The sequence below is a fragment of the Epargyreus clarus genome, unplaced genomic scaffold, assembly GCF_041222505.1.
Source record: "Epargyreus clarus isolate Ecla_fem2 unplaced genomic scaffold, WU_Ecla_fem_2.2 ptg000012l, whole genome shotgun sequence".
NCBI lineage: Eukaryota > Metazoa > Arthropoda > Insecta > Lepidoptera > Hesperiidae > Epargyreus > Epargyreus clarus.
Genome location: NW_027332220.1, coordinates 8939947 through 8967117, shown reverse-complemented (window position 1 = coordinate 8967117; position 27171 = coordinate 8939947). Strand labels below are relative to the sequence as shown.

Genomic DNA, 27171 nt, shown 5'->3' with positions numbered 1-27171 from the left:
TAATCAATTCACAGCCAAAACCGGAATACTTTTCTAATTGGTACAAATGGATTGTGGTGGGAACTCTATCACCGGAGGCCCTGCAAGGAACTCGATATGACGCTGATATGGTCCTAATTGAAACTCAAAACAATAAGGAGGAGGAAGGTAGACATGTAATATTTAATGTAAATATCATAATTATGTATAATTGTATAGGTGGATACCTTAGTTACCGACTAATAGTTACCGAATTGTAGATATAATGTATTTTGTAATAAAAAATACTACAAATAATGATTGTAAATATCTTAAATAAGAACATCTCAAACTGTGTTTTTTTTATTCCAGAAAAAGCAAGTATTTTATCTGATGATGACAAGATTGCCGTGCAGGATATTTTTATACATCCAAGGGAGGGGATATCGTTGCACCCTTGGGCCTATTGGACCAACACTTACGGCCTCCATGTGATAAATGATAGACAAAGGATTCTTCGAAGAATGGATTTAAAACAACATCCATTACGAATTGCTGCGCCGGTATGTTAAATATGACATTATGGTGTGTTAAAAAATGGGTAGGATTCCAGGAAATCTGAGGTCAGTCACAAGTGTTTTGCCCCTGAGGGAAGTTTGTATACCTTAATAAGTGACCTTACCACAACTTCTAAAATAAAACACGATACGGTTTAACATTATTATTATTATTGACAACACAATAGTGGACGTCCTACCCTGAGGGGACGGCCTGAGGGGGGCCTCCAGGAGTGGGGTGTACGGGTCTCGAGGTCTCCCTCTTTACCCGGGCAATTCTCAGAGGGTCGACTGCCCCCGGTGCTATGTTCCGCCGTTAGGCGAACTTTCGGAAATAATTGTGGGGGGAGGGGGGTGGAGTGTCTTCGCGCTGCCCCGAGTATTATTATTGATTTGGCGGTAGTGGTCTAGTTAATTGTATCAGGTGTTACTTTGCGGAAATCCATGCTATTAAGTTAAGATTAATACTACTTCGAAACAATCCGCTACACATATCTATGATGGTATATATTTTAAACGTTTAACGTTAAGTCTTAACGATTAACCGTCGTGAGTCAACTTACTCTGATGATGCTCCATTTTGGAGTGAAACACGTGTTGGTGGTGGTATGTATGGTGGTGTATGTGTGGTGATTTTTAATATTTTGCATCTGCACGCATCCTTGGAGGGAGGGTGGTACATACTGCATGGTTTAAAATATATACCAGCATACATATTTGTAGCGGAGTGTTGCGAAGTAGTTTTAATCTTAACTTGATAGTGGTCTAGATTGGAACCACAAAAGATGTTATCACGTTTCAATATACCTAAGATATTTTTGAAATTTAGTCTTCTATTGTAAATAGCAATATAATTAAAGAGAAGGTGGTAGAACCCTTTGTGGTTCGACTCCGGCGGCACCACCGCCACACCTATTTCTACCTAATAACAGCAGTGCTAGGCGCTGCTGTGTTCCGGTTTGAAGGGTGTGGTAAGGGAGACAAACTTTCCCGAGGCGTTCCAGCTTAGTCCTCAGGGGTAGCGGCGCATCTGTGGCCGATCTCAGATAGGAATATCTAATCCTATCTGGGGTTGATTACAGATGTCCATGGGCGGCAGTAGCCACTTACCATCAGGTGGACTGCATGCTCGTCTGCTACTCCTATATTATAAAAAAAAAAAAATTGGATATAGAATAGCAATTAATTAGATTACGATTGTCTATTTGGATATCACAATTTCAGAAGGGCTATTATTCCAAGGAGACGTATGGTGGCACATTTCAAGACTATGTGGAGGATATTTCTACACCAGAAAGAGACCCAGGAATACGAAGTGCGTATGGAGCAGCCGCACTTATCGTGGAATCGCTTAACGCTAGGTTAATTACAGTTATGAATGTTCATATTTACAGTTATGAATGTGGTCAATTACTGCAAGAATTGCGTATTTCATAAGGCCTTCAGAAGGTAACTGGAAGCGAACTTTCAGAGAGGTGTTAATCGGTACTGAGTTGTGGAGCGCGGAAATCAACAACAGCAGCATGTTACTGATGCTGGAGCAGGGCCGCGCGGAGCTGGGCGGCGGCGTGCTGCGCATCCTGCACAACCGCATCACGCGGCTGGATTACGCCATGTCTATATGGCCTTTTCGGTATCATCTATATCCTAAACAGTTAAATATAGCTATGTAAGTTCCACTGTATATAGGTAGACTTACAACACTAGAAAGATCGCTGAAACGCAGTATATTTTGATGGATGACAATCTATTTGTGTTTTAAAGTTGCTATATCAACTTCATACACAAGTTACTCTTAAACTTGGAAAAAAACACAATTAAGTATCACTGCGAATAAATTACATAATAAGTAATATGTTAGTAAACATATATTTTATTATCCTTTTATCTTAAACCTAGTTATTTACTTTGCCATTTTACATTTGTCCATGACATAAAATGTGTTGCAAATAGTGTGGGCTTCACATACGTGTCGGAGCGCGAGAGCAGCAGCAACATGTTCGTGGAGCCGTTCGCGGCGGCGGTGTGGTGGAGCTGCCTGGCGCTGGTGGCCGTGCTGGCGGCGGCGCAGCGGCTCATGGCCAACACGCCGGTGGAGAAGGAAGGCGCCTATATATCCGTCCTCGCTACTTATTTGCAACAAGGTGCAATTAATACTTCAAGTCTACATATCGTGCTCCTAAATCATACAGGACGTATTGCTCAACTCTCACCTATTTGTGCCTAATAACAGCAATGTTAAGCGCTGCTATGTTCAGGTTTGAAGGGTGTGGTAAGGCTGACGTACTTTTCCGAAGCGTTTCCAGTTTAGTCCTCAGGGGTAGCGGCGCATCTGGGACTGACTTCAGGTAACAATATCTAATCCAATCTGGCGTTGATTACAGATGGGCGGCAGTAGCCACTTACCATCAGGTGGATTCTATGCTCGTCTGCTACTCCTATATTATAAAAAAATGAACGTTCGTATTTGATACCTATCACGCAAAAGAACATAGGTGTTCTTACTAATCTTTATCATCAATTAAACTGGACCTGTGTCTATCAGTAATGAACGGAGAAAATAGACTCTTTAGTTCAGGTAATCTTAAATTTTCAGGCATTTTGCTACTATCTGGAAGTTATTTCTGATGTCTGAAACTTCAAATATCATAATTGTGTCTTATTATAAACTTGTATGACAGATGCTAGCGCCGTTCCAGAGGGTACATCAGGTCGTCTGACTTTCATAGTGTTATCAATATCATCGATGCTAGTACATGCATATTACACATCTGCTATTGTGTCTGCGCTCATGAGTACTGGAAGAAATGGACCTGATTCGCTAACATCCTTAGCAAACTCCAAGTATGCCATATCGTCCGAAGACTATGATTACATGAAATATTTGATGTTCGATGTAAGTTATTAAGTTTAACTAATAGCTAAGAATATTTACATTATTGAGCATTATGGGTCTCTGATGTGTTTTGGTTATAAGGGTTTAGTTAGTGCTTGTACGAGGCGTTCTACCTATTTCTTACTTTGAAGGATTCTAATCGTATCGAGATTAATTTTAAATGTCCAAGGACAGTAGACTTTAGCCAGCTCCTTTTAGGTCAAGCAAACGAAAGATCTTCTACACTAAGAGAAAAAAAATTGGAACTAATTTATGTATATTTAACAAGTAATAACAATATTTTAATAGGTAGAGACGAATAGAGATGACCTAGAATATTTAAAGAAGAAGAAAAAGACATCAAAGTTCTATCAAGGCATAGAACGCGGTGTTCAACTTATACAAGAAGGGAACACCGCTTACCACACTGAATACAATCAGCTCTACCCGAGAATGAAGTTCTTTACCGATGACCAGATCTGCAAGCTTCAGTATGTGGATACCATTCCAGAGGTATATAATCAATTCACTACAAATTTAAATGCATCGGGAAGTTATTTAAAACCATTTTTTAATTTATTCTATTTATCTATTCCTTTTTTATCTCTCTCTTAAACTATATCAATTACATGTTTTGTCACTATTTACAGAGAAAGATCGATGCCTTTTGCGCTTTTAATTGTATGCTTTTATTGCGCATTGGTATTGAATTTAATTATATACTAGACAATAATATTTTCACAGTAACTAATTATTTGTAGACAATGACATGGGTAACAACAACAAAACGGGGTGAATGGATAGAGGTGTTCAGATCGACAGGACGTTGGCTACACGAGACTGGTCTGGCAAAGCGCCTCGTCTCTCGCCTAAGAATCCAGCCTCCGCCCTGCAGAGCCGCGTTGTTAGCTGAACGAGTCAAGTTTGGAGACGTGGTCCCAGTTATACTGATATCGATCCTAGGAGCTGTTGTATCATTCATTATATTGGGAGTGGAAATATTTTTCTCGCAGTGGAGTAAGAGAAGAATTATATCTACAACAACAAGAGAAACTAGTGATCTGGTTGTAGAAAGAGAGATTTTCGTAAACACTGAAAATTTGATTATTGATTAACTTTTTAGCTAATCACATCGATTTAATTTTCATTTTACATTGCACAATATATTCGATACCTTGCAAAATATATATTATTAGGTATCTACATACACACATAATTGTTTGAAATACTGTATATTCAATATTTTAATCGATACTTAATTAAATCTGACTCTTAATCTGAGTATCTTAATAATATTTAAGACAAATAAAAAAATATGTAGATTAAATAAGCTTGAAGTGAAATTATTATATCATTGTTTATCAATGCAGTGGATTTTTCAGTTTCGTAATCACGCGTCGCTTGCTTTTATCGATCACTTTTATCATTTTATCACTAAAATCTCATCTCTTATTTAGCGATCACGTTCTGAACCTGATTAATCAACTTATAGTACTTAAATACCAGCAAACTAACCCATGTCATCTCATTAGATGATTATTATACAACAGTATTGTTCATAATTTTGAAGTTGTTATAGCAGTTAGAAGTTGTGATGTTAAGAATACTAATAATTACTATAAGCGTCTTAACCCCAAGTATCCGTGATGCAGCAGCTACTACCTGTCATGATTTGCATCAGTCGCAAGTGAGTTGTTCTCATTAAGTTGTTACATTACACATTAATTAATTTATTTTGAGTTCTCTAGGTTAAAATTAATTAAAAGATTTGAAAAAGAGAATAGACCAAAATATTAATCAAACGAAATAATTATCATAATTTTTTAATACATTATTATATTTATATTTATGTCATGTAATTCTATTCCAGTTACTCTCCCTGAATGAACGAATGAACCAAATGATTGATACAATTTCCGGTAAGTAGACACGCGAACCACAGTTTTCAAGGGTGGAGTATAGCTGTGCATTCTTGTATAATGTGGGATCTTACAGTTTAGAAATTAATAATTATAGTATTATTTAGTAACTAACAGTAGTATTTTTTTTAGCTTTGCTTCCAACGCCGTTAAAGAAATCTACATCGCCCGTAACGCCTGCTCTGACACCGTCAACAGACTACACGCCGACTGCTCCTACCTACGAGTCGACTTACTATAGTTCTCCACCGGCGTATACATCACCAACGCCAACTCCATACATAATGTATGTCTCTCCTCCTGTCGCACCTCAACCAACAGCCGTTGGTATTACACCACATGTACCACCAAATTCGTTCAAACCTCCGCCTCGTCATTACTCCTCGGTAGAACCAAACTATCATCCCGAATATTCATTTCCACCAGTCTCGAATCTCTCGCCTCGCCGGGTAAGGTCACAGTACCAATACGACCATTATCCACTACTACCATACCAAAGTTCAATACCGATGGCACACTTGCCTCCTTCCTCATACCCTGTTCCTTATTCCTTTATGCAACCGCCATACTCACCTAACTATAACAGTCAGTATAGTCCTGAACTCTCCTACGCAGCACCACCACGTCCCAATATTCCGACATGCGCACCGAGTCCTCCACCTCCCCCTTTACCGGTATATTCGTATGTGCCCCCAAATACGTTTATGCCTACATACTCAAACCTACCTGAACTACCCCCACCGTTATATACTTAGGTCTTACGATGTTTAATGATTTAAAAAAGTTATTTATTTTAAATTGTAAAGCAGAATATTTATAGAAGTACTTTATTATTATGTCTGTCACAGTAAATTTTCTTAGAAATGACATCACAAAACCGCTAACATGCACAATGTCAATATTAATGTAATGTCATAATTTATATGTAAAGTTTATTGACTAGTTTAAATTATAAATAAAAATTATATTCAATTACATTTTGTCTTTTACTGAAAAATATTATATTTATTATAATTTATTGTTAAACATTCAATTTATGTACCAATACATACCGTTACAAATATAAATTGCACAATTATTTGAAAGCCAGACATGTCCTATCAAAGTGTGAAATAATTGTTGCCATTGCTTTTACCCAATTGTTTCTTAATTAATGATAATGTGATATATAAAATACTTGGAGAAAGATATGAGAAGCACATCGACTTCAACATGGCACCGTTCTACTTAATTTTAGCACTTCTGATACAGGTAAATATGTTAAAATGTTTATATCATTGTTATTTTAAAATTAAATTTCCGTCAATAACACCTTTTTATGTATATTTTAGTGTTCATTAACGTACGCTGATGTACAATCACCGAAAAATGAAACAGAATCTATAGAAATAATCGCAGAAGCTGATGAAATTGAAAGTAGTGCCAAAGACAACGATAAAATTTTGAAAAGTACAGGAGTCAACGATGAAAAAGTCGAAAAGGTCGACATTGAAAGTGATAACCCTAAATCAGACACTGAAGATGTATTAATAAAAGATTTTCGTACAGCGACTAATGATTGGGTCGATACGTTTCTCGGGTCGAGTTCTAGCTTGAGTCCGTCTTCGTCTGTTTCATTAATGGCCCAAGCGACTAATTCGAATAAATCACCAGAAGAACAACTGGAAGAAATTAAAGAAGTAGCAAGCGAAATTACTATGGCCATCCAAAGTGAAGTGACAAACCTTCTTTCATATGCATTAAATCTAGTCGACAAAGATGTAGAAGATAACAATCGTCGCAAAAGACGATCTATTGAAACACCAATGGATAGTTCCCAGTTAGTAATGAAACTACTGAACCACATAAAATCTAACAATGAATATCAAAATATTGCTATAGAAAAGATGATGTCTGCCCAAGAAATTGCTGATAAATATGGAATAGAGTTCAGCCCTGATCCTGAAATTTTATCTGACCTTGCTTTTGCTGCTAATGAACAGGCCAAAGAGTTAACATCGATTTTACTAGATGCATGTGATATACAAAATTCGTCATGTAGTATAGCAGTGCAGGATGAGACGGTTAATATTACTGGGAATAGTGTACCTATGGATAATGCAACTTGTTATGTATTTTCAACGGAGTATCCTGATTGCGACACAAAAACTAAGTTGAAAAGTAGTATTTCTGAAAGCCACGAGCATCAATTCCAAGTAGCACCCACTGTACCTTCGAACCATATCCACCACGGAGATAATCATGCCGGTTTCAATTATTACAGCTATCCTTATGAAACCCAAATAGCATCTCCCCCAGTACAACCTTCTTACTCTACCGTTAGTCCAAAACCAACATTTTACGACTCCATATCATACAATCCTAACGAATATTATGGACCATATTGTTCTATGGACCAAATGGCATATCCTATGTATCCATTTGAAGAACCACTCGATCTACAACCAGAACTGGTCGGAGAAGAATATGAAGAAATAGTTTCGTCACGAGTGATCATAGAACAAGATGAAGAGCCTGGTTCAGCAACTGTTAACCACGTAATGACTTACACTGTGTCAGAGAAAGCACACTTTAGGACACCACAGATTGAAAAGCTACCCCAACAAATGCAGTACTATTTTTTCCTAATGTGATCAACAACATAGTTTCATATATACTATTATTTTAAGGTACATATATGATATAATTTCATTATAGGTATATTTTCCTTATCTAAAATAGATATACTTACTTATTTTTATAAATGTTTTGTCAAATAGAGAATTATCCTCTCATCCTGTAAAAATATTTATTAGGGAAACTAGCACAATAGTTTTAGTAAAGAAATAAAAGATTGTTTCGCGTTGAATATTGTTTAATATATTTAAATAAATATCCAAATATATTTCCTGAAGTTTACAATTATTTATATGATCCTTTTCGATACACTCAATACTTCTTGATGCCTAGTAGCACAATCCCTCGATATTTTTATCCAATTTTAAATTAAGCAATAAATGTAAAGGTAAAGTTTAACACAAATGAAAATAGATTAATAAATTTAAATATTTTAGATTCGTACGAAAACGATAAAAATCACATATAAGGGTAACTTTTATATTTAATGCACCGTAAGGTAGGATAAACACTAAACAGCTTAAAAGTATATAAGTACATACATAGCAATTGAGTTACCATATAATTAAGAAGACGTCGCTGCCGCTATAATCTATGCTTTGGTATTCAAGGGTGTTAATAAGTAACTGGTTGACCAGAAAAACCAAGAAGGACAACGCAATCCAATAAATAAATATTTTTAATTTTTATTGATAAAAGCTATAGTTATATAAATTATCATTACGGTTATGTGTACTTATTCTAACACTATTTCTGATCTTTGCTTTTCGCTGGCATTATACCATCTGGTAGGTAATATATCGTCCATAAGATCGTCAAGGCATATATAAATCTTTTCATACAGGCTAATTAAATTGCGTTTAACATTTAGAAATAAGGATATATCTTATAACATAATAAATTTACATATTTTTTAACATAATTTTCATTCTTAATTATGATATATGACTAAATATCCCTAATCATACTCCTTTATAAATTTGGTTATTAGAGGTTCAGTAACAAATTGCAATTAACAATCTTCGAACTGCGTTGTGAATGCAAATTTAAATATAGTATAAGGTAGCAAAGGCCGTACAATCCCATCTTAGAATCCTTTCTCCAACCACGCAGTTAGTGTTGCGTGCACTTTTGGTCCGCATGCGTGATACCACAGACCTATATAAAGTGACAAACACATTGTTTCATATGTTCTTTTCCCATAACATAAGCTACACACGCGTGCAATTCGGGAAAACTGCCGCAAGTTTAATCACGCATGCGGATGGAACACGCACGCGAACAAACCCGCGTATCAAGGAAAATACCCTTACAATATTCAATGGATAATATGAAAAAGAAAAATAACATTGAATAATAGTTAAGTAATTATAAATACTACGAAATCGCAGAACATCATTTCACCTTACAACCGGGTGTTGTCTGTACAGTACTACTATATCACAAACCTTTTTCATTACGCCCCTAAACCTTAGATTATCTGTGAGCGTAGTATGCCGTATATGCAGTGTTAGGTCCGGCGTGAGGTTGATATCTGCAAAAAATAAACATTATAAGAATTACCCTTTTTTGTTACTATCTATTCCGTACCAAGCGCGAATAAGTTGACAAGTGGAAAATGCACAATTTTATTGCATCTACTCGTATGTGCAGTATTTGGTGAGAATTATTTAAATGTTTACAAGTGGCATGTGTATGGGAAAAATACCCGTTAACTTACCTTTTTACTCGCCATATTGGTAATTCAACAATCTTAATGTTTATTATGTTAAAAAAATAAAAATGTGTATATATACATATTTGTATAAGTAGGTCGTATCAATATATTCACGCCTGGTACCATAGATTAGTAAAGATTACTAATCTATGGTACGGTTAGTAATCTTTACTAATCTATGGTACCAGGCGTGAATATATTACCATGGTATCTACGCCTAACAAGAAAATGTGCCTAGTTTTGAGAATTGAAATAGTTGCGTAAAAAAGTTTTGCCACGTCTCCGTGCTAAAATGTCCCTAAAATATTTGAAATAATTATTTATTTATTACGTAAAGTACGTAATTATTACGTAAATTAGTTATTTATTCGTAATTTTTCTTTAAAATGATTTTATTTGTCAAGGATTCAAAAAAAGAACTTACTAAAATAAGCCATTTGTGGCTTCATTCAATTTCAAGGCGGCGAAGTATCTTTACTAATCTATGCCTGGTACCCTATTTTTCTACATTCATAACAATACGGAGTACTTAGTGTTAGTTTAAGCACAATACGGAACTATGATTACATTATATTAAGTAGAAGGAGTGAGTATAAATCTTAATATAAAGTACCTATCACTGCACTTAGCCACCCCGTGTAACAATTAATATTATAAAAAAAAATATTTTCCATACTATAAACTCTGTGCTCAAATAATAATTATAATTAAGACGTTATTGTAAACATAACTTAAAATAATAGGTTCTGAAAATGGTTTTGATTAAATTATTTATTAATCAATCTGGAACAAAATAAATATCATGAATTGTAAAATATATATACCTCAATAAAAAAATCTGAAAAAATATTTTAATAATTTATTGTTTTTTTTATGTGAAAAAAATTTCATTTATATGTAACAATGTATGTAACACTGGCCGGTAATAATAATGCAGTGTATTTAAATTTCTTTTTTAAAACAAACGAATGCTCGGAAAAATTGCGTCGTAATATTAATTATGCATCGTGCGAAATCAAAAATGACGCAGTAACTTTTGTGTAGCTTTTTATTTATTTTAGTGGTTCTTTTATATTTCATTTCAATGATTTTCGTATTTAAGGAATAATTTTATGAAAATAAGAAATTAAATGACGTGTTTCGTTATCCAAAAGAAACAATTTACTAGCAATGGAGGTCAACCGATATTTAAAGCTATTCAGGTAAGAAACTTTTTATTTCTAATTCTAACAATATTACATGAATAATTCTCGTAAATATCTAAAATACAATAGCATTTTTAATCAGCTATTGTTTAAAGGAGTAGGTATATGAAAAAACGTTCGGTTTTTTATACACAATTCACTTCACCAATCCTTTATTCCTAATCGCCTTTTCTAATTATGTGAGGGGTTACATCCATGCACATTTTGATGGTAGTGATGGCTACATCACCACCATCACCACTACTGTCTTCTGATTTGAAAGGTGTGGTAAGGGAAACAGAGATACTTAGATAGGTACACAAGAAGTGCTACTGGGGCCAAGACCAGGAGTCTTATCTAGAGTTATAGATGCCCATGGGCAGCAGAGACCACTTACCATCAGGTGGACTGCATGCTCGTTTGCTATTTCTATATAATAAAAAATATATAGGTCTTACCGCACGGTATGCGCGTGGGCAGCGTAGAGCGGCCCGCTGGCGCTGGGGTCTGCGGCGTAGGGCTGCGCGAGCGGGTAGGGCTCCGCCGGCGCCGGCTCGCGCCTCCGCGGGGTGCTGCGCTGCGGGCTTTGTTCAGGTGGGCTGGCAAAAATACACGTATATTAAACAAAGGTAGATAGTATTACACGAAATATAATTAAGTAGGCAAATCTATAGCTTAGTGTAATGTAATGTACTATGTGTAACACTATTTTATTCTTATAGCTTTTACACAATTTGTGTCGTTAACAACATCAATTGTCTTTTGTAACTAAATTTAGATACTTTTAAATCTAGGAGTTATAGAATTTTTTTAGTGCATTTGTATTGTATCATACTAATTAATCGACGTGACACTTTAAAAATATCGGTTTTTGCCATACAATTGCAGTTGTTGAACTTAGTAAAGGAAAGGGTAAATAAAGGTGGGTCTGAAAGCCTTATTTGTATGGGTATGGTAGAGTTTTTAGTACACAAGTATTTTAAGAGCTTACAGGTACTTTACAATGAAGACACATCTTTAGATTCAACAAAATATTAATTCCTATAAAGATATAATATTCAAATAAACACATTTAAACACCTAACTATTTTCTACTCTAGTTTGCAACGTTAATAGTTAGTTTTAGAATTCCTCGTACCATATACCAAGTGAGCAGTTAACTTTTTCTTTGAACATTTATTCATAAACGATTTGTTGATGCGGCGTAGGAGATGTTTATACTGAGTTTCCCACCAGACCACTGCATTGGCTCCTGCCTCGTAATAAATCTCCGCTGTTTATTCTCACGCTCCAACTGCACTGTTTATATTAGTTTTATAGCCGAATCTGCATCTTGCCCGCCAATCAAATTGTTATGTGTTATGTATTTTCCGTTGAGGTAACGAAGGTAGAGGCGTGACTAAATAAATTGCGATGCAAATATACAGGGTGAATTTTTCAAATGGGCATATAAGCAACACTATCAGATAGTGGAATAATATAGAGGTTGTATTTATTTTCCAAAATGAACTCGTTCTATTTCCGGCTAGGGAAAAAGTTATTTTAAAAAACTAATGATGCAGTTTTCGTTTTTAGCAAAATCGGCCTCGTAACTCCTTTCAGCATTTTTCGCTAATCCTTATAGTTTCGGATTTGGCCCTGAAGGCCCATTTGAAAAATTCACCTGTATAGTCGTCGGCTTTAAAAATAAAATCAATAAACCCTAGATTTTTATTATTCCGTCTTGTTAAGCGTGACAGGCTAACCACATTTAGGTACTATTTAAGTCGTCTAGTATGTGCAGATGTAAGTTGGTACCTAATCAAAGTAAATTCATTTTAATAAGAATATTCGGTCGCTAGCTTAACCTATTCATCAATAATATATTGTATGCTTTGACAATTAAGGGACACATAATCAGAAAATCTACATGCCTAAGATTTCATAAAGATCCATGAAGAAGTTATTATACTTAACCAACGTGTCCCTTACTTTCATTCTGACGAGGGATCTAAGTGTAAGCCAATTCGGGTTAGTGACAAAATATATTTTTTACTGAAAATATCTTTCAAATTGTAATACCCATTAGGTTGCTATGATAATATTTGAATAGTTACCTCCCTATATTTAAAACAATGTTTTGACGATAAACAAACTCTATCATTAATTATAAAAAGCAGAAACATTCGTCCATGTGCATAAATAAACAAGATATTTGGGATCGGAACAAAAAATCGTATCACGGAGTTCTCTGACTTCCTGGTACAATCGATTAATAACTTCGGGACAAGTTATGAACGCCATTTGTCGCTCGGTGTCAAAATAAGAATTAACGCGAAGTAACTCGACTCCGCCTTGTGGGCGGGCGGACATCATTATTGTTATTAGTGTTATTCTTATAATTCTTAATTATTGTCCTTTTGTACTTTGTCTAACATTATGTGATTAATCTATATATATAAAAGCGAAAAGATACTCACGTTCAAAACGTATTAATCAAGGTTTTGACTAAACTACTGAAGCTACAATCATGAAATTTGAAATATAGCTTCATTTTATGATGTAGATGCGCACTAAGAACGGATTTTTTGATATTCCACCGATAAGGGGGTTAAATGGGGGTTGAAAGTTAGTATGAAAGTCCGTCAGTTTTAAAGCAAACTGGATGAAAATTGGTATTTAGCTTTCTGATTTAAAGTAATAAAAATCTAATCTAAGGGTTTTTCCAAAATCAACCCTAAAGGTGGTTAAATAAGGGTTGACAGCTTTTTTTTAATTTTTCCATTTTGGAAGCCAGCACTATAAAAGTTAGCCATTGCTTTACTGGTTAGATATAATAGAACTTTAGTTCTACCGTTTTTGGAAAATCAACCCTTATGTGGGTAAAATAAGGGTTGTAAGTTTGTATGGAATTCCCCCAGTTTTGATGTAAACTCTATGAAAATCAGTATTTGGGTTTTTGATTAAAAATAATTAAATACTTATTTCACCATTTTTGGAAAATCAACCCTTAAGTTGGTAAAATAAGGGTTGACAGCTTATTTTAAAATATGCCAATTTGAAAGCTAGCACTATGAAAGTTAGCCATTGCTCTACTGGTAAGATATAGTGGACTTTTAATTGTACCGTTTTTGAAAATCAACCCTTATGTGGGTTCAATAAGGGTTGTAAGTTTCTATGAAAGTCCTCCAGTTTTAATGTAAACTGTATAAAAATCGGTATTTGGGTTTTCGATAGAAAATAATTAAACACCTATTTCATTGTTTTTGGAAAATCAACCCTTAAGTTGGTAAAATAGGGTTGACAGCTTATTTTAAAATTTGCCAATTTGAAAGCCAGCACTACGAAAGTTAGTCATTGCCTTACTGGTCATTGCCTTAGTGGTACTTTAATTCTACCGTCTTTGGAAAATCAACCCTAATGTGGGTTAAATAGGGGTTGAAAGTTTGTTGGGAAGTCCGCAGATTTTGAAATAAAGTCTATGAAAATTGGTATTCAGCTTTCTGATTGAAAATAATAGAACACCTATTTTACCGTTTTTGGAAAATCAACCCTTAAGTTCGATTAATAGGGAATATAAATTTATTTTAAAATCCGTTAATTTGGAATCAAGGATTGTAAAAATAGCATTTAGCTTTCTGGTTCAAAATAATAGAGCTTCTTTAACACCGTTTATGGAAAATCTACCCTTAAGAAGGTAAAATAGGGGTGGAAACTTCGTTTAGAAGTCCGCGGCTTTTTAAGCAAAGTCTATGAAAATTGTTATTTGGCTTTCTGATTCAAAATACTAGGACACCTATTTCACAGTTTTTGGAAAATCAACCCTTAAGGTTGTTTAATAGGGGATGGAATTTTATTTTAAAATCCGTTTATTTGGAAACAAGGACTGTAAAAATAGGATTTAGCTTTCTGGTACGGAATAATAGATCTTCTTTAACAACGTTTATGGAAAATCTACCCTTAAGAGGATAAAATAGAGGTAGAAACTCCGTTTAGGATTTCGCAGATTTTAGAGCAAATTCTATGGAATTTAGTATTCTGCTTTCTGATTGAAAATAATAGAACACCTTTTTCACCGTTTTTGAACCTTTGAAAATTAACCCTTCAGGACGTTTAATAGGGGGTGGAACTTTATTTTAAAAACCCGTTAATTTGGAAGCTAGGACTGTAAAAAATGGTAATTGGCTTTCTGGTTGGGAATGATAGAACTTTTTTAACACCATTTATGGAAAATCTACCCTTAAGAGGGTATAACAGAGGTAGAAATTTCTATAAAAGGGTGTATGCATTATGCCTTTCTGTTTACACATCGTTTCAGCATTATTATTTCAGCATTTTTAGCAACTCAACAATCAACCCCATTAGGGTACTATTAGTAAAGAAAGTTTCTTTAAAAACCGTTATTGAAGTTACTCCCTTTGGCGTGTCTGAAAAAAGAACATGGAAGAAAAAAGCAGAGAAGTTTAGTGTAGGGCGAAATTCCACGGGCCGTCGTAACATATATTTTTAACATGGGAATGTATTGCGCGTGCTTAAGTGCAGAACAGCGGTTTTTTAAGGTTCCGTACCTAAAGGATAAAAACGGAACCCTATTACTAAGACTTCGCTGTTTGTCCGTCTGTCCGTGTGTCACAGGGCTCTATCTCTGGAACTGTAATAGATAGACATTTGAAATTCTTACAGAGGATGCATAGCTGTGGCCGCTATAACAACAAATAATAAAAATAAAAATAGTTGAAAACAAAAAGGGGTCCCCATACAACACAAACTGCTATTCGATATTTTTCCAACTAAGTTTTTAACCGTTAAAGGTAGACAGTTCAAATTTTCACAATGTGTGTACTTTAATGGCTGCTGCAATATTAAATACTAGAAATTTAAAAAAATGAAAATTTTGGTTGTACGGAAGAACCCTCCAGGTGCGGGTTTGACTTGCACTTGGCCAATTATTAGTAACGCGCAGACCCGCGGGCCACAAGGGAAAGTCGCGGGTCACACACCACCCGTGGGTGGTTGGTGTTGAATATTGTCTTTCAGAAATTTGCTGATAAATTATCTATTGATGCATATGTACATAGGAATGTTTTTGAAATTCTACTAAGGAGGTAAAATAAGTGTTATAATATGTATGTATATATACGTGAATCTTTTAGGTTCGAAGTTAGAAACGTTAAATTTCAGATAACGTCTATTCAGACAAATACACGACAACGTTGAAGGGGTGCAAATTTCATATATGACAATGCGTAAGTTTATTCAATTTAGCTTACATTTTGGTATACTGATTAGGTACATCGCAACTACTTTGGACACACTGCGTGCCAACATTTTGTCCTGCCGTGGGGTAGGGTTGTGGTGGGTATTCGTGGATTAGTGATGGTGATGTGGTAAATACATAGACCTACAGGCTAGACATAGGCTACAGTATCCCCTCCTGTCGTACGAGACTAAAGGGGGACTTATGGAGTTGCGGGCGGCAAGAATGGGATCTCTAACCGCCCAGCCAGAGACCCTGGAAAGAACCGCTGTATGTAAAGCCCCATATAACATGGACGGTTCCTATGGAATAGTTTAAATAATAATTATTATTATATCCTACATGAAACTTATATTTTAAAGAAAGTTTCATTACAGTCTACTAATTAGAGTTTTTGTGTATGTTTCTGAAGAAAGCTTGACCAATTTAGGTACACAGTGACGAAAAAAAAGCTTTTATTAATTAAATATTAATGCTACTTTATCGTTGAAATTGTTAGGTACAAATTTACGATAACAGTTGTTTGTATGTCATATAATATTGTTTTACGCGGGCGAAGCCGCGGGTTCTGCTAGTATAATTAAATATTTGTATTGAACATGTAAAAAATAGTTGAATATTCTTTTACATGAGAACAATTGTATAGTCCGTATATAGATTCAAAGTCCAATTTATTATAACAATATCTGTTTAACTTACATAGACATTTTTCTCTAAAAACTTTACCAAGTAATATGAGATTTTTTTATTAAATTAAAAACTTGAATAACCGAAAAGTAACATTTCACTAAATTCACCTTCATTTGTGAAAATTATGTTTTATTCCTCTTAGAATCTATTTTGTGCGTAAAACGAGTTGAGCGGGAAATGTCCGTAAACGTCGCGTCCGCCATAACTGTCGCGCGTAACTCTTTACTCTACGGTTTGGTCGTAAAAGTAAATTGTAACCGGCTGGTAAAATGTCTCCGTCGACTCATAATGGGCCCGTACATAAAATATAATCGCTTGCAAGCCACTTGATTCATGGCTAGTCCTGTTGTGACATCGGGGACGGTTTAGATAAATGTGGTTTCGCTTACAACATAAACATAAATATTTTTGTAACAGAAGCCGAAATGTTCTCACCAGTCGTCCGGGTCGCAGTCTCGGAAACCTTTCGCGAATGGATTGCTGGCTATTTTCAGTTGTGTTATCTGTGAAATAAATGTTTTATTATTGAAAATCTTACAGAAGTAATAAATATAGTTAAAAAAGTAGATTTTACGAATAGACGCATTAACAGTAGGTAGATCTAACTGTCGATTAGTGACTTTATACCTGAGTACTTAGCTATAGCGTTTGTTGCTGTTATAAGACTTTTTTATAATAAGCAGATCGCGGATGCGTTGCCTCTCCCGAGGACTAAGATTTTAGCCTCATATGTAAGTCAACATCCAAACTATATACCAACGTAGAACTGCTTCACGCTAGAAATGAGTGTGGCGGCAATACCTCCCCAGTCGAATCATTAGGAACCAGGTTTCAAAGTACAATTCTACTCTACTGGAAAAAATTGTCATCCAAAACGGACCCTGTGGTTTTGGTAAGCGGTGACGGCGGTGAAGCCGGTCTCGGGGAAGATGAAGGTGCGGTAGGGCACGGTGCCCGGCGCGGCGCCCTGCCCGTCCGCCGGCAGGTACACCACGTGCAGCCGCGGCTGGTACCGGTGCATCGAGTTGAGGATTATCTGTGCGAATCATCAATGTAAATTAAAGTTCTGCACACGATACTACGTTAAAATAGCTTTTTTTATTAGTCTCTCTGTACTCGATTATGTTGGATGAATCGATATGGGTATGTCTTTTATAAAGAAATACAGATAGGTAGGCACATATTACTTTCTTTGAAGTGAGTGATAGTGATTTCTTGTTACTCAAAAAATATTTCTTACACGTGAAATTTGTAGGTATCTTATACTTATATACCTATACAGAAGAATATGTGTACTATGTATTTTATGTACCTATACCTAAGTAAGTACATGTAAGTAATCTCCATTTTTGTTCATGTTGTTCATGTTTTAGTCTCCTATACTATTTGACTGTTTATTAGTTAAAATTTCTCTGTTGGGCGTGAGTGTTTATGTGTTCAATTTATCTTATTTATTTTTAGTGTGTCATCCTTAGTATGGTATATATGTAAGTGAATCAAGGAAATATTATGTAAAGTTTAGCTCACGTGTCCATTATCATCAAGCTGGTTGTTAGTCAGTTTGAGTTTGTCGAAGGATACAAGCTGTCGCATCCAGTGCGCGCCGGCGGCGGGCGAGTCGGGGTGCACGTGGATGCGCGGCGGCGATACTGGGTCCGCCTTACCCGCTACCACCCAACTGGAGCTGTTGTAACAACAATATTGCGCTAGGAGATACTTATCACTAAAATTATAATAAGACAATTGGATACTCATAGGCTATTTGATAGGCGTATTAGAAACAAATCTATCCAAATTTAAATGACCAAAGAAATAGAACTCCTAACGTTTTTGTTGTTGGCAATACAATTTTATGTGTTGTGTTTATGCTATTATTTAGGATTTTATTGTAAAAGCTATAACGATCTATCTATTACGATATATAATTCAAATTAAGTGAGTGATTGTTAAATATTTTTTGAAATATAGCTTACACTTTCGAAAAACAATGTCTTTGCAATAGCCTTACATAGTACCTTTGTAAATATTAAATGTACAACAAAACTAACTACTGTAATATTACTTAAACTTAATTTAAAAATGTATACTTGACACTGCCACTTAACAAACCTGTGAAAAGCATATCGATATCTCTTGTCGTCAAGCGGCACAAAGTCCACCAGCAGTAGGTAGTCGGCGTTGGGCAGCAGGCCAGACAGGCGGGCCTGTAGGGCCGGGAACATGCGTCTCCCGGCCTTCGTCACTATCATCTCTGTGCCAAGCTCGTGGAAGCTTCGCCAGAGCGCCGATAGCTCGAGGGAGGCGCTGCAACGCGCCACCGCTGGGTGTAGAGTCACGTTTTGGTTTGAGACCTGATGTACCGGGGAAGCATTGTTTTAGCGTTTTCTTATAAGATACGTTTGTTTAATGATTAAATATCTGTTTGTTTATGTTAACTATCGTTTGGTGGACAATTTTTGTATTGTAGATATAACTTGTTCATGGGGTACAATTTAAAATGTAAGTATTTTTTTCCTTTTGTTCATAAAATTATTAACACACACACTTAAGTATTTAAAAAACTTTAGTTTAATATAATGTGTAGCACTTTTTGTTGTTGATGTATCTATTTATTGTTACTATTTTCAATCAATACAATTGAAACAGTTGTACGTTGTACTAAACTTCTATTAAGATTGAAACACTTAATTTTTTATGTAATCAAGTAGACGAGTTCAAGATTTGTCCTGTTTCTCAAATGGAGATCGTCTGTAGCATCATTAGATTATCTTCCAAAAAACATCTTCAACAAATGTAGAGTAGTTACACGTTATTATAGTTGAAACTAGTGAAATAAACAGTAGTAGTATCAAGTTTAGGGACCTGCATGCGAGGCGGCGGCGGCTGCGGCGGCGGCGCGGCCTGCGCGCCGTGGTCCCGGCAAGTGCTCTCGCTGAGCGCTTGCAGCGGGGAGTACGTGCTCCGCGTGCATACTGCATTCTGATGACAAACATTACTTAACTCTAAACTACGAGCATTTTGATATACCTACTTAGACCATATATAGTATAGCGATAGGTAGGTAGAAACTCCCCCTTTCTCTGCATGGACATTGTAAGATGACTCTACATTGAATTAAGATACGCGTCTGTCTACGATCTATCCATCTAAAGCGTAACAATGTTGAATTTCTGGTCCTAAATGACAAGATTTGATACCATTACTTAGGCAACTTTTGAAAGTTGTTTGTACTATTTATTGTTAAAATACTAGTAGTAGTGTTACTAGTTGAATGACAAGTAAGCAAGAACTATTGCCTCATTTCATTTTCTTCCTATAGCAGCGCTTAACTATGGCTGCGTCTCATGCATGACGCTTGCATTCATGTTATAAATAAACAATATAATCCATCGTAGAAAGGTAAATATGTCAATACATCTCGAACAGGATGATGCAGCGGAGGCAGCACGGGCAGCTGGTCCTGGTCGCGGCTCACGCGCTCCGCCAACGACTGCAGCGACTGGAAGCCGCCGCGCGAGAACTGACTCGACACCACGCCTGGAACAAGTGCACGGGTTGTGAACACTGTTTGCACTGACTTGTTGCAACATTTAGATATTCGCGAACAATCCGTCCAGTGACTCCATGAATAATTAAGAGTATGCAAACGCCGCGCACCTATGATAGATTATCCTTTGATTCGCTTTCATCTAAATTGATCGGAAAACTGTCGAGCATAGTGGAGAATACTGAAAACACACGAGCACGTAAGCTATTTACATACTCGTATTCACGCCCATTCGTCAGTAGTTACTCGGCGAGTGTCCAAACGTTGCAAAAAGATAGAAAGTTTTCATTTCACTCGTTATTTAGCAAATTTCAAAGAGAAGAGTTGGTTCTCCGAAAAAAACTTTAGCACTTTACTTAGAACTTAGAACTTTTCAACTTTAATTTTAACTTTAGAGCGCTAAAGCTCTCTCCATCTCCAATTGTCAGGAAATCTGTCATGTTTATTTTGCTTATTATTTTAATTTATATGTCTTTAACATCTTTGGTTTAATTTTTATGAAATTGTTGTTAAATTAAGGAATCAATGAAATTAAGAAGTTATTGTTTTAGATCGATCGTGTTAAATAGGTTTTGTTTGTGAATTTAATTGTTATATCGTTTGTAAAAAAGAATCTAAAGATCTAAAACGTCTCCATGTATAGGCAAAATGTAATTGTATAAATTAGTTATTTTTGGTACAAATAAAGAAATGGGGGAATAGCTGCTCTACAAAAAGACTCACCGAGTAAGACCCGAACAATCTGAAGAAATCATGGAAGCATTTGGCGTTTCAGGTAAGCTACAATACCGTTATATTTCAGAATAGCAAACTATGCCATACGTACGTAAATTTACGTGTTATATTATATTTATGCAAAATATCTCATACTTAGTATATATGCTAAGGAATTACAGTATTCGTAAAATATTACAATAACACTATAGGTAACAAAATAACGTATAGAATAATGTGACGTTAATACCTAAATGTATGTGTTAATTTAGCTATAAACCGATTTCTAAACTCTATTATAAGAAGTGTAGTACAAAATTTATACCGCTTCGGAATGTTAGGTTCTATAATATAAGGTAGAGTTTCTATGCGCAAGTAGGTTCTTATTCCGTGGATATTATTTTAGTAGTGTCTGTTACTCTCTCATATACTTAGCATAACAATTACATCAATGCAACCCCTTAGTAGAATATCTTCCATACGATATAATACTGTCAAAGAAACTAAAGTAATCGAGCTAAGCGGTGGGAATTTTATTCAAGTTCAGATTACAACATAGCGGCAGAACCATAGATATATTATCCTACTGAAGTTAGTATAATATATCTAAGGGCAGAACTATGTCGACTACATAGCTATGTAAAAGGTCTATAAAATTGAATATTACACATTATTCTAGAATGCCTTTTACACCTCATCATTTTATAAAGATTTATCAAAAACTTCGTGTTTATAATTCCTACAGTTATACATTGCACAAAATGATACGCACCATATTCACGTTATTATATTGCACACGTTATCTTCCAGCTTTTCAAACACATTATTTTATTCTATTAGATATTTTCTAATACTGTAACTCTTTCGTAACGTTAACCGTAAAGTAACACATCACCGAGCCAACCGATATCTCACGTACCGGCGCTACGTATCTGAGCCGAGAAAACTCAACCGGACACCGAAATAAAAAAGTAAATAAACAACCCCATAAAAACCGTAAGCGTCCACCCAGGAGCGGACATCTCACTCAACTAATTGGTATAATGGCGGGAAACTCAAAACGCTTCTAAAATTGCCACAATAATTTCATCGCGCGATGTCAAGACGGGATTATAAATAAGACGGGTGATGAAAACTATACTTACGTAGAAACGACAATGATCTTCGTTTTATTTTCAGACACCATTCTGTTTCACTTTCATTTTGTTGTGGCATACAATGGACCAGTTAATGATTTGATTAAAAAACCTTCGTAAACGAATTTTAAAATTAATCTATATATGTGGTGTAAGTATGGCGTGTCTTTCCTAATGGTTTAATTCACTTATACTAGTACCTACTACACACCGTCGTACTACAGTTTTGATCGTAAAGCGTCTGATTAAAGCAAATAATTAGAGTTGGACACTAAAAGTTAAGATTTTTTATATTAGTTACGAATCGTTGTAGCACGATGAATGTGCATCGAGACATTTACATAAACTATTTCTTTAGTTTTTATAAATGCAAATAGCACTGCACAATGCACAATGAGTGTACTTATGCATAGATTTTGTATTATCTTTATTTCCATTATCTCATGTAGACAGTCGGAAACAATAAATTCATAATGATGTTCGTTGAATTAAGCATAATTGTCAGATAAAGAGTTATTTGTTAGCCGCGAAACTCGCAAATGTGTCACACTTGTCGGTAAATCACGAAAATATTCTACTACACGGCGAGTAATTTGTGAATCCATTCTTTATATTAACGTATGAAATATGGATCGTTACATTTTTACACCGGATATCTCAATCTTCAATTTTCGTTATATTTTTTTGTCATTTGCAGATTACTTATTGTGTTTTATACAATTTACGTTCACCTTCCAAAAAAACTTTATTTTTAACACTTCACGGAATGTGAAATGTTTAAATTCCTTTTAATATAATCTACTAAGTATTCATTGTAGGCAGATGTTAAAACAATCTACGTGAAAATTTTGAAATGAGTCTATTTCATTTTGTACCCTTTAGTTATAGTTTAAATACCAAGGGTTGTCACATTATTAGGGAGAGTCCTGAGGTTACTGAGGTTTCCCCCTCGTCAACTAAAAAAAATAAAAGGAGAGTACTGAGATTTATGTTATTTCTAGTTTAACGCGGTTTTATCAGGGATTTAACATTTTTTCTATCGTTGTATTACTTGATACTATTGTTGATATTATTATATTTGTTTTTCATCAATGATAACACCGAAACTTACGTGGTTTTTAACATAGGCGAGGTTAAATCACAATAGGTTGAGGTTTGTCGAAAATCGTTTGTACATTGCAACATCTAGAATGTTGTCAAAAGCCTTGTGTGATTATTTTCCAAGTATTTTTCGTCTTATATTATAAATCCGTAAGTATTATTTATTTCTCTTTGCATTATATTTCCTAATTTTTATGTGTGTATTTCACTTTTATGTTCAATATACCGTGATAACTTGATATTTTTTTTCTGCAGCACGGGCAAGACTTCAGACACGTCTCCAAGAAAATGTGAGGACATTCAATCTTCATTACCTTACTGCACATTTTTGCAGAGACATATAGCAACTAAGTATTTGAGGTGTTAACAGACTAAAAAATAAAATAAGCAAAACAATGAGTAACGACGCAGAAGTAGAAGTTTTACAAAAGGAAACTTCGAAAGGAGGCTCACGCAGAAGGACCTGATCGCATGGCGCCCACCAAACAGCCACAACTCACCGTAGCTATGATGAAAAAGATTCTACGATGGGCCAAAGAACATTGATACATTGACTTTTGATGATTGGAGTCGAATAATTACAATATGTTAAGTAGACCGGTTTGTCTGTAATATAAGTTTTTGGTGATATTTGTAATATTTGAAATACTTTATAGGCATTATTTTCCAACAAGACGATGTTACAGATTATAGTCGACAAAGGTTCATACGTCAGACGAAATCCTGGGGTTCAATTCCACTCAGAGTGCCTTGTAGAGATAGTTGAATACCCTGAAAGTGTAATGGTGTAACTTGTCGTTTCAGCTAATGATAGCGCCGTACGTCGTAGAAAGGACCATGATGCAAGATAAATACGATCGTGTGCCAGAAAACCTTCTATTGCCTCAGTTCAAAGAATGGTTCTCTGTAAATAAAAAGTACATTTTTATGTGCGAATCAGCATCTTGCCATAAATCCAAGAGTGTAATTGCATTTCTGGCTAAAAAAAATAATACTGTTATGCATGGCCTTTGAACTTACTATAGATAATGTATGTGGACCCTTTAATTAATATGTGAGAAGTTCACCAAAAAAGTGACTAAACCCAAGCTCGAGATGATCGAAACCCTCCTTAAAGACTGGCATCAGGACATTGAAACCCAGCTTAATGCCCAATCATGCACAGAGAGTAGGCCTTGGCGTAGTAGAAGTCATAATTATAGCTCAGGATAACATTACTAAATATTTAGATTAATATTAGAGTTACTGCAATAGATTTGAATTCATTTCAAATGTTATTAAAAAAATAACTAAATTGTTCTGGATATGAAACTTTCTGTTTTTATTATCGCCATTGTAAGTATATACTTGTAATTTAAAAGTACCTAGGACCCTGCAACCAAATATTTGTATCAAAAATTCAGTTAAAGAAGGAAATACTAAATTCTAAAAACTGTCCCTAATAATATGGCCACCCACTGTAATTTCATCATCTTTCATTCACGTTCAAAACCCCCAAACATATGAATTTTCTGACAAGCTTTTCTCACACTATTAAAGCAATATCATTAGTTTCTAACATAAAGATTTCAAATACTAAAGTGAGGCTCTTTTACTCACACACCCCTATTTATACAGGGTCGTGTTCTTCATTGTGCGAGAATGAGTCGGCCTAGAATATGAGAATTTTGCATGTACTCTCGCATGTTCCGGTATATATAAAATCACATACGAAATAACATAAACTTATCGGGAAGATTCTAATCAGAACAACCATAATAATTTCGCGTTTTACACTAATCAAATCAATATTGAAGTTAACACCACCCCCACATCCCTACAAACATTCAAACTATGGGTAGGGTGACCATAAAAACTTATAAGTTAGTTCATTGGATTCAATACATAAAAAAAACATTCTGTAAAAAAACAAGTTTATAAAAGCGTTGGGTGTCTGCCTAAACCTCTATTAAAGGAGACCCGTGCCTAGAAATAATGTGTTAATGATGCCACACCAAATCAATTATATATTTATTTAAAATCTATAAAGCAATAAAATCTCAATTGTACCATTAAACGTATGTTGATCTGCACAGGCAGATAATAAATTCGATCGGCATGGGACAGGTCTGGGCGCGCGGTGTCAAGGTGGCTCATCAGTTCCACTCCAATTGTTGCAATGTTCGCCACTTGCCAAATGAGTCCATAAAACTAATTATAGCTTTTTGACATTTGCCTTAGATTGGTGAGTCGACAAATTGGTTCCTGGTTAACTGTCTTTGTCTTTCATTTTCAGTTTGATTTCGTACACCATTAGCCTGTCTTTGATTGTAGACATAATTCGTGTAACTATAAGTAATTAATAAAACAAGACAGCGTAATTTATGAATTAATTATTATTATAGATTAACCTTATTTTGTTTTTAAGATCAGGATAGAGAATAACGTCAGCAATAAAATCCAGTAGTGGTAATTAAAATACAGCCCGATGACGCATATATACATTGCATTTGTAGTTATATTCCACAATAACTATGATATTTATTATTCTTGGTAATGCAAAATGTTAACTAAAAAGGTAGCTTTCTTTTTTACGATAGGTATATCTTTATACCTGGATATCTAAAGCGCTAAATTAGTTATCATATAACAACTTAATGAAAGCATTATCAATAATATATTAATAATGTACGTCGGCAGTTTCGTTTAAAATCAATATCACGTAAATATGACTAATTACTTTATAACAAAATAAATATTCTCACAAGACTAATAACAATATAACTGTCGACTCAGGTGTTGGTAGCCAATTACAATAGTTGTTCTAATATTAGTCGTAGATGCAACAAAAGGAGAGAGCGGCCGCTTCCTCAGCAATAAATCCGCATTGATTGAGCGCTATAAATCTAACGTGCGCGAGCGCCGCTTCTACTGCGGTGCCGGTGTAGGGTTGCCAACTCAGCAGTATAGATGGTAAGGAAAAGAAACTAGTGTTTTTGTAGGCGACGCTAGGGTAATCTCCAACTATTTATTATGTATATGTCACAGTAATACTTTTCACAACTTTTTAAATTACAATGTACAATTTTGTTACAAAAATAATTGTAATTCCTATTGTATCTTTAGCTAGAGTTCAATTATTAAAATACCAGAATTCTGAAGAAGCTCCTACGCAAAGTCACTGATCACTGTAGATAAACAACTCATGTAGACTGCTTGTCGCTAGCCACCAGTGGTTGCAGTTGGTGCTTCAACCGCGCCCTAAATAATCTCAATCGATACTCTCCCTTTATTGAAAAGTTTTAGTAAATATCTACTACAATATTACTACATCGACTAATCTTGAATTAAAATTATCATACATAGTCTGATTCATAATTAGGTGTCCAAAATGTAAACAAAGGTGTTGACCTAACAAGAAAATACGTTTTAAATGGTAGCTTCTTATTTTTGACGATATTAAAGTAATACAACAATAATAAAATATTAATATAAATAAATTAAGAGTAATTCACATTTTCTAATATTTATATTACCTAAATTTCGTTCCACATAGTAATAATAATAAAAAAACAAGGTTTATGGTAGAAAATTAAAATGTGATAATGGTAACACAATCGGAATCCAAAACATTTTTAAGTTTCGAAGCTGATATTGTTCATTTTCGTGATTGTGTTCGAACTCGAATGTTTTCTCGTTTTCAAAGCGCGTTTGTTAAATTGTGTATAGTTATTAAAGTTTTTGTATTTTTTTTAATTTGTTAAAGTTTTTGTTTCTTGTTAATTTTGACAGTGACATTTGTTTACATTTTGGACACCTGATTATGAATCAGACTATAGAATTCGAGCTAACCTGGTTAAAGTTAACGAATTAATTTCTGTAACTACACAGTTAGGTAGGTAATTGGCAACCCTACAGTAGCGCAACACGTGTAGTGCCACA

General features: G+C 35.0%; 2 protein-coding genes and 1 long non-coding RNA gene across 3 annotated transcripts in view; 2 read left to right on the top strand and 1 right to left on the bottom strand.

Moving 5' to 3' along the window:
• The first annotated feature begins 107 nt into the window (after nucleotides 1-107).
• Nucleotides 108-7942, top strand: LOC140746491 (uncharacterized). The gene is made up of 10 exons (XM_073078644.1): nucleotides 108-147; nucleotides 331-521; nucleotides 1740-1876; nucleotides 1987-2148; nucleotides 2469-2659; nucleotides 3197-3411; nucleotides 3700-3903; nucleotides 5261-5309; nucleotides 6493-6560; nucleotides 6641-7942. The coding sequence occupies exons 1-10, from the start codon at nucleotides 108-110 to the stop codon at nucleotides 7940-7942; spliced, it is 2559 nt and encodes an 852-aa protein (XP_072934745.1).
• A 200-nt stretch (nucleotides 7943-8142) lies between these two features.
• LOC140746358 (T-box transcription factor TBX1) overlaps nucleotides 8143-27171 on the bottom strand; it is a 33905-nt gene continuing 14876 nt past the window's right edge. The window contains exons 2-9 of the mRNA XM_073078480.1: nucleotides 20168-20289; nucleotides 19615-19731; nucleotides 18862-19103; nucleotides 18280-18436; nucleotides 17633-17788; nucleotides 17188-17255; nucleotides 11285-11425; nucleotides 8143-9459 (exon numbers count right to left, since the gene is read on the bottom strand). Coding sequence (XP_072934581.1) covers nucleotides 9402-9459; nucleotides 11285-11425; nucleotides 17188-17255; nucleotides 17633-17788; nucleotides 18280-18436; nucleotides 18862-19103; nucleotides 19615-19731; nucleotides 20168-20289 — 1061 coding nt within the window. The 3' untranslated portion in view covers nucleotides 8143-9401. The remainder of the gene's footprint in view (nucleotides 9460-11284; nucleotides 11426-17187; nucleotides 17256-17632; nucleotides 17789-18279; nucleotides 18437-18861; nucleotides 19104-19614; nucleotides 19732-20167; nucleotides 20290-27171) is intronic.
• On the top strand, nucleotides 10668-20304 carry LOC140746359 (uncharacterized). The gene is made up of 3 exons (XR_012102761.1): nucleotides 10668-10844; nucleotides 11278-11455; nucleotides 20179-20304. It is a non-coding gene; the product is annotated as an uncharacterized LOC140746359 (long non-coding RNA).

What these genes read in the sequence shown, in the direction of transcription:
- LOC140746491 (XM_073078644.1), top strand. Translation starts at nt 108, where the DNA reads ATGGTCCTAATTGAAACTCAAAACAATAAGGAGGAGGAAG. An exon ending in AAACAATAAGGAGGAGGAAG is followed by an intron (nt 148 to 330) that starts GTAGACATGTAA and finishes TTTTTATTCCAG; the next exon opens with AAAAAGCAAGTATTTTATCT. An exon ending in GTGGAATCGCTTAACGCTAG is followed by an intron (nt 1,877 to 1,986) that starts GTTAATTACAGT and finishes GCGAACTTTCAG; the next exon opens with AGAGGTGTTAATCGGTACTG.